The sequence below is a fragment of the Hemiscyllium ocellatum genome, unplaced genomic scaffold (genome assembly GCF_020745735.1).
Source record: "Hemiscyllium ocellatum isolate sHemOce1 unplaced genomic scaffold, sHemOce1.pat.X.cur. scaffold_783_pat_ctg1, whole genome shotgun sequence".
Lineage (NCBI taxonomy): Eukaryota > Metazoa > Chordata > Chondrichthyes > Orectolobiformes > Hemiscylliidae > Hemiscyllium > Hemiscyllium ocellatum.
Window position 1 is genome coordinate 74,394 of NW_026869233.1, and position 17,553 is coordinate 91,946.

The window sequence follows — 17,553 nt, forward strand, 5'->3', positions numbered from 1 at the left end:
CCCCTCTCTCCCCCCACCCCCCTCTCTCCCCCCCACCCCCTCTCTCCCCCTGCCTCCCTCTCTCCCCCCGCCTCCCTCTCTCCCCCCGCCTCCCTCTCTCCCCCTGCCTCACGGCCGGTTTTCCCGTTGACAGTTAGGGGTGAACCCGGCTTGGTTGGGACAGCGCGCTCTGGGACTGGGCGAGGAGGTGACCCTGAGGGAAGGGGACACCCTCTACCTGGTCAACGGCCTCTACCCCCACGGGGTGCGTTTCCGTCCCCCTGTCCCCAACTCCGCGGAGGGTTCTGACGCGGCCGAGAGCGGGAAGAGACGCCCGGATCCCCAGAGCGAAGCCCCGGCTAGGAAGAAGGCCAGAATTCCGGATCCAGATTCCCCAGCCGCAGAGACAGGAGAGGGCCGGGAATCGAGGGACACTCCCTGGCCCCAGGACTCATGGACTGTGGATTCCAAACTGCTGCTCTTCACTAGCCAGGGAGTCCAGGCCAGCTCCAAGGTAAGGATCTACAGCAGGCAGAGAGATTCCGGGACAGGACCATACCATCCTTCCAGGAGAGGGGAGAGAGATAGGCCGGATACAAACACCAGGGGACTTTATATACAGAATAACAGATACCCCGGGAGGGAGTTACAGACTGGAATCTAATCGAGGGGTTCGGGGTGGGGTTTATATACAGAATAACAGATACCCCGGGAGGGAGTTACAGACTGGAATCTAATCGAGGGGTTCGGGGTGGGGTTTATATACAGAATAACAGATACCCCGGGAGGGAGTTACAGACTGGAATCTAATCGAGGGGTTCGGGGTGGGGTTTATATACAGAATAACAGATACCCCGGGAGGGAGTTACAGACTGGAATCTAATCGAAGGGTTCGGGGTGGGGTTTATATACAGAATAACAGCTCCCCGGGAGGGAGTTACAGACTGGAATCTAATCGAGGGGTTCGGGGTGGGGTTAATATGCAGAATAACAGATACCCCGGGAGGGAGTTACAGACTGGAATCTAATCGAGGGGTTCGGGGTGGGGTTTATATACAGAATAACAGATACCCCGGGAGGGAGTTACAGACTGGAATCTAATCGAGGGGTTCGGGGTGGGGTTTATATACAGAATAACAGATACCCCGGGAGGGAGTTACAGACTGGAATCTAATCGAGGGGTTCGGGGTGGGGTTTATATACAGAATCACAGATACCCCGGGAGGGAGTTACAGACTGGAATCTAATCGAGGCGTTCGGGGGGGTTTATATACAGAATAACAGTTACCCCGGGAGGGGGGTTACAGACGGGAATCTAATCGAGGGGTTCGGGGTGGGGTTTATATACAGAATAACGGATATCCCGGGAGGGAGTTACAGACTGGAATCTAATCGAGAGGTTTGGGGTGGGGTTTATATACAGAATAACAGATACCCCGGGAGGGAGTTACAGACTGGAATCTAATCGAGGGGTTCGGGGTGGGGTTTATATACAAAATAACAGATACCCCGGGAGGGAGTTACATACTGGAATCTAATCGAGGGGTTCGGGGTGGGGTTTATATACAAAATAACAGATACCCCGGGAGGGAGTTACAGACTGGAATCTAATCGAGGGGTTCGGGGTGGGGTTTATATACAGAATAACAGATACCCCGGGAGGGAGTTACAGACTGGAATCTAATCGAGGGGTTCGGGGTGGGGTTTATATACAGAATAACAGATACCCCGGGAGGGAGTTACAGACTGGAATCTAATCGAGGGGTTCGGGGTGGGGTTTATATACAGAATAACAGCTCCCCGGGGAGGGAGTTACAGACTGAAATCTAATCGAGGGGTTCGGGGTGGGGTTTATATACAGAATAACAGATACCCCGGGAGGGAGTTACAGACTGGAATCTAATCGAGGGGTTCGGGGTGGGGTTTATATACAGAATAACAGATACCCCGGGAGGGAGTTACAGACTGGAATCTAATCGAGGGGTTCGGGGTGGGGTTTATATACAGAATAACAGATACCCCGGGAGGGAGTTACAGACTGGAATCTAATCGAGGGGTTCGGGGTGGGGTTTATATACAGAATAACAGATACCCCGGGAGGGAGTTACAGACTGGAATCTAATCGAGGGGTTCGGGGTGGGGTTTATATACAGAATAACAGATACCCCGGGAGGGAGTTACAGACTGGAATCTAATCGAGGGGTTCGGGGTGGGGTTTATATACAGAATAACAGATACCCCGGGAGGGAGTTACAGACTGGAATCTAATCGAGGGGTTCGGGGTGGGGTTTATATACAGAATAACAGCTCCCCGGGGAGGGAGTTACAGACTGAAATCTAATCGAGGGGTTCGGGGTGGGGTTTATATACAGAATAACAGCTCCCTGGGGAGGGAGTTACAGACTGGAATCTAATCGAGGGGTTCGGGGTGGGGTTTATATACAGAATAACAGATACCCCGGGAGGGAGTTACAGACTGGAATCTAATCGAGGGGTTCGGGGTGGGGTTTATATACAGAATAACAGCTCCCCGGGAGGGAGTTACAGACTGGAATCTAATCGAGGGGTTCGGGGTGGGGTTTATATACAGAATCACAGATACCCCGGGAGGGAGTTACAGACTGGAATCTAATCGAGGGGTTCGGGGTGGGGTTTATATACAGAATAACAGATACCCCGGGAGGGAGTTACAGACTGGAATCTAATCGAGGGGTTCGGGGTGGGGTTTATATACAGAATAACAGATACCCCGGGAGGGAGTTACAGACTGGAATCTAATCGAGGGGTTCGGGGTGGGGTTTATATACAGAATAACAGATACCCGGGAAGGAGTTACAGACTGGAAACTAATCGAGGGGTTCGGGGTGGGGTTTATATACAGAATAACAGATACCCCGGGAGGGAGTTACAGACTGGAATCTAATCGAGGGGTTCGGGGTGGGGTTTATATACAGAATAACAGATACCCCGGGAGGTAGTTACAGACCAGAATCTAATCGAGGGGTTCGGGGTGGGGTTTATATACAGAATAACAGATACCCCGGGAGGGAGTTACAGACTGGAATCTAATCGAGGGGTTCGGGGTGGGGTTTATATACAGAATAACAGCTCCCCGGGAGGGAGTTACAGACTGGAATCTAATCGAGGGGTTCAAGGAGGGGTTTATATACAGAATAACAGATACCCCGGGAGGGGGTTACAGACTGGAATCTAATCGAGGGGTTCGGGGTGGGGTTTATATACAGAATAACAGTTCCCCGGGAGGGAGTTACAGACTGGAATCTAATTGAGGGGTTCAAGGAGGGGTTTATATACAGAATAACAGATACCCCGGGAGGGAGTTACAGACTGGAATCTAATCGAGGGGTTCGGGGTGGGGTTTATATACAGAATAACAGATACCCCGGGAGGGAGTTACAGACTGGAATCTAATCGAGGGGTTCGGGGTGTGGTTTATATACAGAATAACAGATACCCCGGGAGGGAGTTACAGACTGGAATCTAATCGAGGGGTTCGGGGTGGGGTTTATATACAGAATAACAGATACCCCGGGAGGGAGTTACAGACTGGAATCTAATCGAGGGGTTCGGGGTGGGGTTTATATACAGAATAACAGATACCCCGGGAGGGAGTTACAGACTGGAATCTAATCGAGGGGTTCGGGGTGGGGTTTATATACAGAATAACAGATACCCCGGGAGGGAGTTGCAGACTGGAATCTAATCGAGGGGTTCGGGGTGGGGTTTATATACAAAATAACAGATACCCCGGGAGGGAGTTACAGACTGGAATCTAATCGAGGGGTTCGGGGTGGGGTTTATATACAGAATAACAGATACCCCGGGAGGGAGTTACAGACTGGAATCTAATCGAGGGGTTCGGGGTGGGGTTTATATACAGAATAACAGCTCCCCGGGGAGGGAGTTACAGACTGAAATCTAATCGAGGGGTTCGGGGTGGGGTTTATATACAGAATAACAGCTCCCTGGGGAGGGAGTTACAGACTGGAATCTAATCGAGGGGTTCGGGGTGGGGTTTATATACAGAATAACAGCTCCCCGGGGAGGGAGTTACAGACTGGAATCTAATCGAGGGGTTCGGGGTGGGGTTTATATACAGAATAACAGCTCCCTGGGGAGGGAGTTACAGACTGGAATCTCATCGAGGGGTTCGGGGTGGGGTTTATATACAGAATAACAGATACCCCGGGAGGGAGTTACAGACTGGAATCTAATCGAGGGGTTCGGGGTGGGGTTTATATACAGAATAACAGATACCCCGGGAGGGAGTTACAGACTGGAATCTAATCGAGGGGTTCGGGGTGGGGTTTATATACAGAATAACAGATACCCCGGGAGGGAGTTACAGACTGGAATCTAATCGAGGGGTTCGGGGTGGGGTTTATATACAGAATAACAGATACCCCGGGAGGGAGTTACAGACTGGAATCTAATCGAGGGGTTCGGGGTGGGGTTTATATACAAAATAACAGATACCCCGGGAGGGAGTTACAGACTGGAATCTAATCGAGGGGTTCGGGGTGGGGTTTATATACAGAATAACAGATACCCCGGGAGGGAGTTACAGACTGGAATCTAATCGAGGGGTTCGGGGTGGGGTTTATATACAGAATAACAGCTCCCCGGGGAGGGAGTTACAGACTGGAATCTAATCGAGGGGTTCGGGGTGGGGTTTATATACAGAATAACAGATACCCCGGGGAGGGAGTTACAGACTGAAATCTAATCGAGGGGTTCGGGGTCGGGTTTATATACAGAATAACAGCTCCCTGGGGAGGGAGTTACAGACTGGAATCTAATCGAGGGGTTCGGGGTGGGGTTTATATACAGAATAACAGATACCCCGGGAGGGAGTTACAGACTGGAATCTCATCGAGGGGTTCGGGGTGGGGTTTATATACAGAATAACAGATACCCCGGGGAGGGAGTTACAGACTGGAATCTAATCGAGGGGTTCGGGGTGGGGTTTATATACAGAATAACAGATACCCCGGGAAGGAGTTACAGACTGGAAACTAATCGAGGGGTTCGGGGTGGGGTTTATATACAGAATAACAGATACCCCGGGAGGGAGTTACAGACTGGAATCTAATCGAGGGGTTCGGGGTGGGGTTTATATACAGAATAACAGATACCCCGGGAGGGAGTTACAGACTGGAATCTAATCGAGGGGTTCGGGGTGGGGTTTATATACAGAATAACAGATACCCCGGGAGGGAGTTACAGACTGGAATCTAATCGAGGGGTTTGGGGTGGGGTTTATATACAGAATAACAGATACCCCGGGAGGGAGTTACAGACTGGAATCTAATCGAGGGGTTCGGAGTGGGGTTTATATACAGAATAACAGCTCCCCGGGAGGGAGTTACAGACTGGAATCTAATCGAGGGGTTCGGGGTGGGGTTTATATACAGAATAACAGATACCCCGGGAGGTAGTTACAGACCGGAATCTAATCGAGGGGTTCGGGGTGGGGTTTATATACAGAATAACAGATACCCCGGGAGGGAGTTACAGACTGGAATCTAATCGAGGGGTTCAGGGTGGGGTTTATATACAGAATAACAGATACCCTGGGAGGGGGTTACAGACTGGAATCTAATCGAGGGGTTCGGGGTGGGGTTTATATACAGAATAACAGATACCCCGGGAGGGAGTTACAGACTGGAATCTAATCGAGGGGTTCGGGGTGGGGTTTATATACAGAATAACAGCTCCCCGGGAGGGAGTTACAGACTGGAATCTAATCGAGGGGTTCGGGGTGGGGTTTATATACAGAATCACAGATACCCCGGGAGGGAGTTACAGACTGGAATCTAATCGAGGGGTTCGGGGTGGGGTTTATATACAGAATAACAGATACCCCGGGAGGGAGTTACAGACTGGAATCTAATCGAGGGGTTCGGGGTAGGGTTTATATACAGAATAACAGATACCCCGGGAGGGAGTTACAGACTGGAATCTAATCGAGGGGTTCGGGTTGGGGTTTATATACAGAATAACAGATACCCCGGGGAGGGAGTTACAGACTGGAATCTAATCGAGGGGTTCGGGGTGGGGTTTATATACAGAATAACAGATACCCCGGGAAGGAGTTACAGACTGGAAACTAATCGAGGGGTTCGGGGTGGGGTTTATATACAGAATAACAGATACCCCGGGAGGGAGTTACAGACTGGAATCTAATCGAGGGGTTCGGGGTGGGGTTTATATACAGAATAACAGATACCCCGGGAGGGAGTTACAGACTGGAATCTAATCGAGGGGTTCGGGGTGGGGTTTATATACAGAATAACAGATACCCCGGGAGGGAGTTACAGACTGGAATCTAATCGAGGGGTTCGGGCTGGGGTTTATATACAGAATAACAGATACCCCGGGAGGGAGTTGCAGACTGGAATCTAATCGAGGGGTTCGGGGTGGGGTTTATATACAGAATAACAGATACCCCGGGAGGGAGTTACAGACTGGAATCTAATCGAGGGGTTCGGGGTGGGGTTTATATACAGAATAACAGATACCCCGGGAGGGAGTTACAGACTGGAATCTAATCGAGGGGTTCGGGGTGGGGTTTATATACAGAATAACAGATACCCCGGGAGGGAGTTACAGACTGGAATCTAATCGAGGGGTTCGGGGTGGGGTTTATATACAGAATAACAGATACCCCGGGAGGTAGTTACAGACCAGAATCTAATCGAGGGGTTCGGGGTGGGGTTTATATACAGAATAACAGATACCCGGGAGGGAGTTACAGACTGGAATCTAATCGAGGGGTTCGGGGTGGGGTTTATATACAGAATAACAGCTCCCCGGGAGGGAGTTACAGACTGGAATCTAATCGAGGGGTTCAAGGAGGGGTTTATATACAGAATAACAGATACCCCGGGAGGGGGTTACAGACTGGAATCTAATCGAGGGGTTCGGGGTGGGGTTTATATACAGAATAACAGTTCCCCGGGAGGGAGTTACAGACTGGAATCTAATTGAGGGGTTCAAGGAGGGGTTTATATACAGAATAACAGATACCCCGGGAGGGAGTTACAGACTGGAATCTAATCGAGGGGTTCGGGGTGGGGTTTATATACAGAATAACAGATACCCCGGGAGGGAGTTACAGACTGGAATCTAATCGAGGGGTTCGGGGTGGGGTTTATATACAGAATAACAGATACCCCGGGAGGGAGTTACAGACTGGAATCTAATCGAGGGGTTCGGGGTGGGGTTTATATACAGAATAACAGCTCCCCGGGAGGGAGTTACAGACTGGAATCTAATCGAGGGGTTCAAGGAGGGGTTTATATACAGAATAACAGATACCCCGGGAGGGAGTTACAGACTGGAATCTAATCGAGGGGTTCGGGGTGGGGTTTATATACAGAATAACAGCTCCCCGGGAGGGAGTTACAGACTGGAATCTAATCGAGGGGTTCGGGGTGGGGATTATATACAGAATCACAGATACCCCGGGAGGGAGTTCCAGACTGGAATCTAATCGAGGGGTTCGGGGTGGGGATTATATACAGAATAACAGATACCCCGGGAGGGAGTTACAGACTGGAATCTAATCGAGGGGTTCGGGGTGGGGTTTATATACAGAATAACAGATACCCCGGGAGGGAGTTACAGACTGGAATCTAATCGAGGGGTTCAAGGAGGGGTTTATATACAGAATAACAGATACCCCGGGAGGGAGTTACAGACTGGAATCTAATCGAGGGGTTGAAGGAGGGGTTTATATACAGAATAACAGATACCCCGGGAGGGAGTTACAGACTGGAATCTGATCGAGGGGTTCGGGCTGGGGTTTATATACAGAATAACAGATACTCCGGGAGGGAGTTACAGACTGGAATCTAATCGAGGGGTTCGGGGTGGGGTTTATATACAGAATAACAGCTCCCCCGGGAGGGAGTTACAGACTGGAATCTAATCGAGGGGTTCGGGGTGGGGTTTATATACAGAATAACAGATACCCCGGGAGGGAGTTACAGACTGGAATCTAATCGAGGGGTTCGGGGTGGGGTTTATATACAGAATAACAGATACCCCGGGAGGGAGTTACAGACTGGAATCTAATCGAGGGGTTCGGGCTGGGGTTTATATACAGAATAACAGATACCCCGGGAGGGAGTTACAGACTGGAATCTAATCGAGGGGTTCGGGGTGGGGTTTATATACAGAATAACAGATACCCCGGGAGGGAGTTACAGACTGGAATCTAATCGAGGGGTTCGGGGTGGGGTTTATATACAGAATAACAGATACCCCGGGAGGGAGTTACAGACTGGAATCTAATCGAGGGGTTCGGGGTGGGGTTTATATACAGAACAACAGATACCCCGGGGAGGGAGTTACAGACTGGAATCTAATCGAGGGGTTCGGGGTGGGGTTTATATACAGAATAACAGATACCCCGGGAGGGAGTTACAGACTGGAATCTAATCGAGGGGTTCGGGGTGGGGTTTATATACAGAATAACAGATACCCCGGGAGGGAGTTACAGACTGGAATCTAATCGAGGAGTTCGGGGTGGGGTTTATATACAGAATAACAGATACCCCGGGAGGGGGTTACAGACTGGAATCTAATCGAGGGGTTCGGGGTGGGGTTTATATACAGAATAACAGATACCCCGGGAGGGAGTTACAGTCTGGAATCTAATCGAGGGGTTCGGGGTGGGGTTTATATACAGAATAACAGATACCCCGGGAGGGAGTTACAGACTGGAATCTCATGGCGATGTTTCGCGGTGGGTACACACTGTATGAAGGGATGATTTGGTGTCTCTGTTTTACAGTTTGCAGGGTTTGACATCGATGGAACCATCATCACGACCAAATCAGGGAAGGTTTTTCCAACTGGCCCCGATGACTGGAGGTAAATCGCCAAGACCGCAATAAATATCGGTACAGATACGGTCAGGGACGCTTGTGGGGGAGAGGGGTCACTGAGTGACAGTGTGAGGGAGCTGGATTAACATCAGTACAGATACAGTCAGTAACACAGGGCGCTGGGGGGGAGAGAGGGGTTACTGAGTGACAGTGTGAGGGAGCTGGATTAACATCAGTACAGATACAGTCAGTAACACAGGGTGCTGTGGGGGAGAGGGGTTACTGAGTGACAGTGTGAGGGAGCTGGATTAACATCAGTACAGATACAGTCAGTAACACAGGGCGCTGGGGGGGAGAGGGGTTACTGAGTGACAGTGTGACGGAGCTGGATTAACATCAGCACAGATACAGTCAGTAATACAGGGCGCTGGGGGGGGGAGAGGGGTTACTGAGTGACAGTGTGAGGGGGAGAGGAGTTACTGAGGGACAGTGTGAGGGAGCTGGATTAACATCAGCACAGATACAGTCAGTAACACAGGGTACTGGGGGGGAGAGGGGTTACTGAGTGACGGTGTGAGGGAGCTGGAGTAACATCAGTACAGATACAGTCAGTAACACAGGGCGCTGGGGGGGAGAGGGGTTACTGAGTGAGAGTGTGAGGGAGCTGGATTAACATCAGTACAGATACAGTCAGTAACACAGGGTGCTGGGGGGGGGAGAGGGGTTACTGAGTGACAGTGTGAGGGAGCTGGATTAACATCAGTACAGATACAGTCAGTAATACAGGGCGCTGCGGGGGAGAGGGTTTACTGAGGGACAGTGTGAGGGAGCTGGATTAACATCAGTACAGATACAGTCAGTAACACAGGGTGCTGCGGGGGAGAGGGGTTACTGAGTGAGAGTGTGAGGGAGCTGGATTAACATCAGTACAGATACAGTCAGTAACACAGGGTGCTGGGGGGGAGAGGGGTTACTGAGTGACAGTGTGAGGGAGCTGGATTAACATCAGTAGGGATACAGTCAATAACACAGGGCGCTGGTGGGGAGAGGGGTTACTGAGTGACAGTGTGAGGGAGCTGGATTAACATCAGCACAGATACAGTCAGTAACACAGGGCGCTGGGGGGGAGAGGGGTTGCTGAGTGAGAGTGTGAGGGAGCTGGATTAACATCAGTACAGATACAGCCAGTAACACAGGGCGCTGGGGGGGAGAGGGGTTACTGAGTGACAGTGTGAGGGAGCTGGATTAACATCAGTACAGATACAGTCAGTAACACAGGGCGCTGGGGGAGGAGAGGGGTTACTGAGTGACAGTGTGAGGGAGCTGGATTAACATCAGCACAGATACAGTCAGTAATACAGGGCGCTGGGTGGGGAGAGGGGTTACTGAGTGAGAGTGTGAGGGAGCTGGATTAACATCAGTACAGATACAGTCAGGAACACAGGGCGCTGGGGGGGGAGAAGGGTTACTGAGTGACAGTGTGAGGGAGCTGGATTAACATCAGTAGGGATACAGTCAGTAACACAGGGCGCTGGTGGGGAGAGGGGTTACTGAGTGAGAGTGTGAGGGAGCTGGATTAACATCAGTACAGATACAGTCAGTAACACAGGGCGCTGGCGGGGAGAGGGGTTACTGAGTGACAGTGTGAGGGAGCTGGGGGGAGAGGGGTTACTGAGTGACAGTGTGAGGGAGCTGGATTAACATCAGTACAGATACAGTCAGGAACACAGGGCGCTGGGGGGGAGAGGGGTTACTGAGTGAGAGTGTGAGGGAGCTGGATTAACATCAGTGGGGATACAGTCAGTAACACAGGGCGCTGGGGGGGAGAGGGGTTACTGAGTGACAGTGTGAGGGAGCTGGATTAACATCAGTAGGGATACAGTCAGTAACACAGGGCGCTGGTGGGGAGAGGGGTTACTGAGTGACAGTGTGAGGGAGCTGGATTAACATCAGTACAGATACAGTCAGTAACACAGGGCGCTGGCGGGGAGGGGGGTTACTGAGTGACAGTGTGAGGGAGCTGGGGGGAGAGGGGTTACTGAGTGACAGTGTGAGGGAGCTGGATTAACATCAGCACAGATACAGTCAGTAACACAGGGCGCTGGGGGGGAGAGGGGTTACTGAGGGACAGTGTGAGGGAGATGGATTAACATCAGTACAGATACAGTCAGTAACACAGGGCGCTGGGGGGGAGAGGGGTTACTGAGTGAGAGTGTGAGGGAGCTGGATTAACATCAGTACAGATACAGTCAGTAACACAGGGCGCTGGGGGGCAGAGGGGTTACTGAGTGACAGTGTGAGGGAGCTGGATTAACATCAGCACAGATACAGTCAGTAACACAGGGCGCTGGGGGAGGAGAGGGGTTACTGAGTGACAGTGTGAGGGAGCTGGATTAACATCAGTACAGATACAGTCAGTAACACAGGGCGCTGCGGAGGAGAGGGGTTACTGAGTGACAGTGTGAGGGAGCTGGATTAACATCAGCACAGATACAGTCAGTAACACAGGGCGCTGGCGGGGAGAGTGGTTACTGAGGGACAGTGTGAGGGAGCTGGATTAACATCAGTACAGATACAGTCAGTAACACAGGGCGCTGGGGGGGAGAGGGGTTACTGAGTGACAGTGTGAGGGAGCTGGATTAACATCAGTACAGATACAGTCAGTAACACAGGGCGCTGGGGGGGAGAGGGGTTACTGAGTGACAGTGTGAGGGAGCTGGATTAACATCAGTAGGGATACAGTCAGTAACACAGGGCGCTGGGGGGGAGAGGGGTTACTGAGTGACAGTGTGAGGGAGCTGGATTAACATCAGCACAGATACAGTCAGTAACACAGAGTGCTGGGGAGGGAGAGGGGTTACTGAGTGACAGTGTGAGGGAGCTGGATTAACATCAGCACAGATACAGTCAGTAACACAGGGCGCTGGTGGGGAGAGGGGTTACTGAGTGACAGTGTGAGGGAGCTGGATTAACATCAGTAGGGATACAGTCAGTAACACAGGGCGCTGGGGGGGAGAGGGGTTACTGAGTGACAGTGTGAGGGAGCTGGATTAACATCAGCACAGATACAGTCAGTAACACAGGGTGCTGGGGAGGGAGAGGGGTTACTGAGTGACAGTGTGAGGGAGCTGGATTAACATCAGCACAGATACAGTCAGTAACACAGGGCGCTGGGGGGGAGAGGGGTTACTGAGTGAGAGTGTGAGGGAGCTGGATTAACATCAGTACAGATACTGTCAGTAACACAGGGCGCTGGGGGAGGAGAGGGGTTACTGAGTGACAGTGTGAGGGAGCTGGATTAACATCAGTACAGATACAGTCAGTAACACAGGGCGCTGGGGGGGAGAGGGGTTACTGAGTGACAGTGTGAGGGAGCTGGATTAACATCAGTACAGATACAGTCAGTAACACAGGGCGCTGGGGGGGAGAGGGGTTACTGAGTGACAGTGTGAGGGAGCTGGATTAACATCAGTGGGGATACAGTCAGTAACACAGGGCGCTGGGGGGGGAGAGGGGTTACTGAGGGACAGTGTGAGGGAGCTGGATTAACATCAGTACAGATACAGTCAGTAACACAGGGTGCTGGGGGGGAGAGGGATTACTGAGTGACAGTGTGAGGGAGCTGGATTAACATCAGGACAGATACAGTCAGTAACACAGGGTGCTGGGGAGGGAGAGGGGTTACTGAGTGACAGTGTGAGGGGGTGAGGGGTTACTGAGTGACAGTGTGAGGGAGCTGGAATAACATCAGTACAGATACTGTCAGTAACACAGGGTACTGGGGGGGAGAGGGGTTACTGAGTGACAGTGTGAGGGAGCTGGATTAACATCAGCACAGATACAGTCAGTAACACAGGGCACTGGGGGGGAGAGGGGTTACTGAGTGACAGTGTGAGGGAGCTGGATTAACATGAGTACAGATACAGTCAGTAATACAGGGCGCTGGGGGGGAGAGGGGTTACTGAGTGACAGTGTGAGGGAGCTGGATTAACATCAGCACAGATACAGTCAGTAACACAGGGTGCTGGGGAGGGAGAGGGGTTACTGAGTGACAGTGTGAGGGAGCTGGATTAACATCAGTAGGGATACAGTCAGTAACACAGGGCGCTGGTGGGGAGAGGGGTTAATGAGTGACAGTGTGAGGGAGCTGGATTAACATCAGTACAGATACAGTCAGTAACACAGGGCGCTGGCGGGGAGAGGGGTTACTGAGTGACAGTGTGAGGGAGCTGGGGGGAGAGGGGTTACTGAGTGACAGTGTGAGGGAGCTGGATTAACATCAGTACAGATACAGTCAGGAACACAGGGCGCTGGGGGGCAGAGGGGTTACTGAGTGAGAGTGTGAGGGAGCTGGATTAACATCAGTATAGATACTGTCAGTAACACAGGGCGCTGGGGGAGGAGCGGGGTTACTGAGTGACAGTGTGAGGGAGCTGGATTAACATCAGTACAGATACAGTCAGAAACACAGGGCGCTGGGGGGGAGAGGGGTTACTGAGTGACAGTGTGAGGGAGCTGGATTAACATCAGTACAGATACAGCCAGTAACACAGGGCGCTGGGGGAGGAGAGGGGTTACTGAGTGACAGTGTGAGGGAGCTGGATTAACATCAGTACAGATACAGTCAGTAACACAGGGCGCTGGGGGGGGAGAGGGGTTACTGAGTGACAGTGTGAGGGAGCTGGATTAACATGAGTACAGATTTAGTCAGTAACACAGGGCGCTGGGGGGGAGAGGGGTTACTGAGTGACAGTGTGAGGGAGCTGGATTAACATCAGTAGGGATACAGTCAGTAACACAGGGCGCTGGTGGGGAGAGGGGTTACTGAGTGAGAGTGTGAGGGAGCTGGATTAACATCAGTACAGATACAGTCAGTAACACAGGGCGCTGGCGGGGAGAGGGGTTACTGAGTGACAGTTTGAGGGAGCTGGGGGGAGAGGGGTTACTGAGTGACAGTGTGAGGGAGCTGGATTAACATCAGTACAGATACAGTCAGGAACACAGGGCGCTGGGGGGGAGAGGGGTTACTGAGTGAGAGTGTGAGGGAGCTGGATTAATATCAGTACAGATACAGTCAGGAACACAGGGCGCTGGGGGGCAGAGGGGTTACTGAGTGAGAGTGTGAGGGAGCTGGATTAACATCAGAACAGATACAGTCAGAAACACAGGGCGCTGGGGGGGAGAGGGGTTACTGAGTGACAGTGTGAGGGAGCTGGATTAACATCAGCACAGATACAGTCAGTAATACAGGGCGCTGGGGGGGAGAGGGGTTACTGAGTGACAGTGTGAGGGAGCTGGATTAACATCAGTACAGATACAGTCAGTAACATAGGGCGCTGGTGGGGAGAGGGGTTACTGAGTGACAGTGTGAGGGGGTGAGGGGTTACTGACTGACGGTGTGAGGGAGCTGGATTAACATCAGTACAGATACAGTCAGTAACACAGGGTGCTGGGGGGGAGAGGGATTACTGAGTGACAGTGTGAGGGAGCTGGATTAACATCAGTACAGATACAGTCAGTAACACAGGGTGCTGGGGAGGGAGAGGGGTTACTGAGTGACAGTGTGAGGGAGCTGGATTAACATCAGTGGGGATACAGTCAGTAACACAGGGTGCTGGGGGGGAGAGGGGTTACTGAGGGACAGTGTGAGGGAGCTGGATTAACATCAGCACAGATACAGTCAGTAACACAGGGTACTGGGGGGGGAGAGGGGTTACTGAGTGACAGTGTGAGGGGGTACTGAGTGACGGTGTGAGGGAGCTGGATTAACATCAGTACAGATACAGTCAGTAACACAGGGCGCTGGGGGGGAGAGGGGTTACTGAGTGAGAGTGTGAGGGAGCTGGATTAACATCAGTACAGATAAAGTCAGTAATACAGGGCGTTGCGGGGGAGAGGGTTTACTGAGGGACAGTGTGAGGGAGCTGGATTAACATCAGTACAGATACAGTCAGTAACACAGGGTGCTGGGGGGGAGAGGGGTTACTGAGTGACAGTGTGAGGGAGCTGGATTAACATCAGTAGGGATACAGTCAATAACACAGGGCGCTGGTGGGGAGAGGGGTTACTGAGTGACAGTGTGAGGGAGCTGGATTAACATCAGCACAGATACAGTCAGTAACACAGGGCGCTGGGGGGGAGAGGGGTTACTGAGTGACAGTGTGAGGGAGCTGGATTAACATCAGTAGGGATACAGTCAGTAACACAGGGCGCTGGTGGGGAGAGGGGTTACTGAGTGAGAGTGTGAGGGAGCTGGGGGGAGAGGGGTTACTGAGTGACAGTGTGAGGGAGCTGGATTAACATCAGTACAGATACAGTCAGGAACACAGGGCGCTGGGGGGGAGAGGGGTTACTGAGTGAGAGTGTGAGGGAGCTGGATTAACATCAGTGGGGATACAGTCAGTAACACAGGGTGCTGGGGGGGAGAGGGGTTACTGAGTGACAGTGTGAGGGAGCTGGATTAACATCAGTAGGGATACAGTCAGTAACACAGGGCGCTGGTGGGGAGAGGGGTTACTGAGTGACAGTGTGAGGGAGCTGGATTAACATCAGTACAGATACAGTCAGTAACACAGGGCGCTGGCGGGGAGGGGGGTTACTGAGTGACAGTGTGAGGGAGCTGGGGGGAGAGGGGTTACTGAGTGACAGTGTGAGGGAGCTGGATTAACATCAGCACAGATACAGTCAGTAACACAGGGCGCTGGGGGGGAGAGGGGTTACTGAGGGACAGTGTGAGGGAGATGGATTAACATCAGTACAGATACAGTCAGTAACACAGGGCGCTGGGGGGGAGAGGGGTTACTGAGTGAGAGTGTGAGGGAGCTGGATTAACATCAGTACAGATACAGTCAGTAACACAGGGCGCTGGGGGCGGGGAGAGGGGTTACTGAGTGACAGTGTGAGGGAGATGGATTAACATCAGTACAGATACACTCAGTAACACAGGGCGCTGGGGGCAGAGGGGTTACTGAGTGACAGTGTGAGGGAGCTGGATTAACATCAGCACAGATACAGTCAGTAACACAGGGCGCTGGGGGAGGAGAGGGGTTACTGAGTGACAGTGTGAGGGAGCTGGATTAACATCAGTACAGATACAGTCAGTAACACAGGGCGCTGCGGAGGAGAGGGGTTACTGAGTGACAGTGTGAGGGAGCTGGATTAACATCAGCACAGATACAGTCAGTAACACAGGGCGCTGGCGGGGAGAGTGGTTACTGAGGGACAGTGTGAGGGAGCTGGATTAACATCAGTAGGGATACAGTCAGTAACACAGGGCGCTGGGGGGGAGAGGGGTTACTGAGTGACAGTGTGAGGGAGCTGGATTAACATCAGCACAGATACAGTCAGTAACACAGAGTGCTGGGGAGGGAGAGGGGTTACTGAGTGACAGTGTGAGGGAGCTGGATTAACATCAGCACAGATACAGTCAGTAACACAGGGCGCTGGTGGGGAGAGGGGTTACTGAGTGACAGTGTGAGGGAGCTGGATTAACATCAGTAGGGATACAGTCAGTAACACAGGGCGCTGGGGGGGAGAGGGGTTACTGAGTGACAGTGTGAGGGAGCTGGATTAACATCAGCACAGATACAGTCAGTAACACAGGGTGCTGGGGAGGGAGAGGGGTTACTGAGTGACAGTGTGAGGGAGCTGGATTAACATCAGCACAGATACAGTCAGTAACACAGGGCGCTGGGGGGGAGAGGGGTTACTGAGTGAGAGTGTGAGGGAGCTGGATTAACATCAGTACAGATACTGTCAGTAACACAGGGCGCTGGGGGAGGAGAGGGGTTACTGAGTGACAGTGTGAGGGAGCTGGATTAACATCAGTACAGATACAGTCAGTAACACAGGGCGCTGGGGGGGAGAGGGGTTACTGAGTGACAGTGTGAGGGAGCTGGATTAACATCAGTACAGATACAGTCAGTAACACAGGGCGCTGGGGGGAGAGGGGTTACTGAGTGACAGTGTGAGGGAGCTGGATTAACATCAGTGGGGATACAGTCAGTAACACAGGGCGCTGGGGGGGGAGAGGGGTTACTGAGTGACAGTGTGAGGGAGCTGGATTAACATCAGTACAGATACAGTCAGTAACACAGGGCGCTGGGGGGGAGAGGGATTACTGAGTGACAGTGTGAGGGAGCTGGATTAACATCAGTACACATACAGTCAGTAACACAGGGTGCTGGGGAGGGAGAGGGGTTACTGACTGACAGTGTGAGGGAGCTGGATTAACATCAGTAGGGATACAGTCAGTAACACAGGGCGCTGGTGGGGAGAGGGGTTACTGAGTGACAGTGTGAGGGAGCTGGATTAACATCAGCACAGATACAGTCAGTAACACAGGGTGCTGGGGGGGAGAGGGGTTACTGAGTGACAGTGTGAGGGAGCTGGATTAACATCAGCACAGATACAGTCAGTAATACAGGGCGCTGGGGGGGAGAGGGGTTACTGAGGGACAGTGTGAGGGAGCTGGATTAACATCAGCACAGATACAGTCAGTAACACAGGGTGCTGGGGAGGGAGAGGGGTTACTGAGTGACAGTGTGAGGGGGTGAGGGGTTACTGACTGACGGTGTGAGGGAGCTGGATTAACATCAGTACAGATACTGTCAGTAACACAGGGCGCTGGGGGAGGAGCGGGGTTACTGAGTGACAGTGTGAGGGAGCTGGATTAACATCAGTACAGATACAGTCAGAAACACAGGGCGCTGGGGGGGAG

General features: G+C 52.2%; 1 protein-coding gene across 1 annotated transcript in view; it reads left to right on the forward strand.

The window, feature by feature from the left end:
• Positions 1-17,553, forward strand: part of pnkp (polynucleotide kinase 3'-phosphatase) — a gene marked incomplete at its 3' end in the record, with an annotated part of 62,568 nt that overhangs the window by 3,346 nt on the left and 41,669 nt on the right. The window contains exons 2-3 of the mRNA XM_060823464.1: positions 134-493; positions 8,801-8,880. Coding sequence (XP_060679447.1) covers positions 134-493; positions 8,801-8,880 — 440 coding nt within the window. The remainder of the gene's footprint in view (positions 1-133; positions 494-8,800; positions 8,881-17,553) is intronic.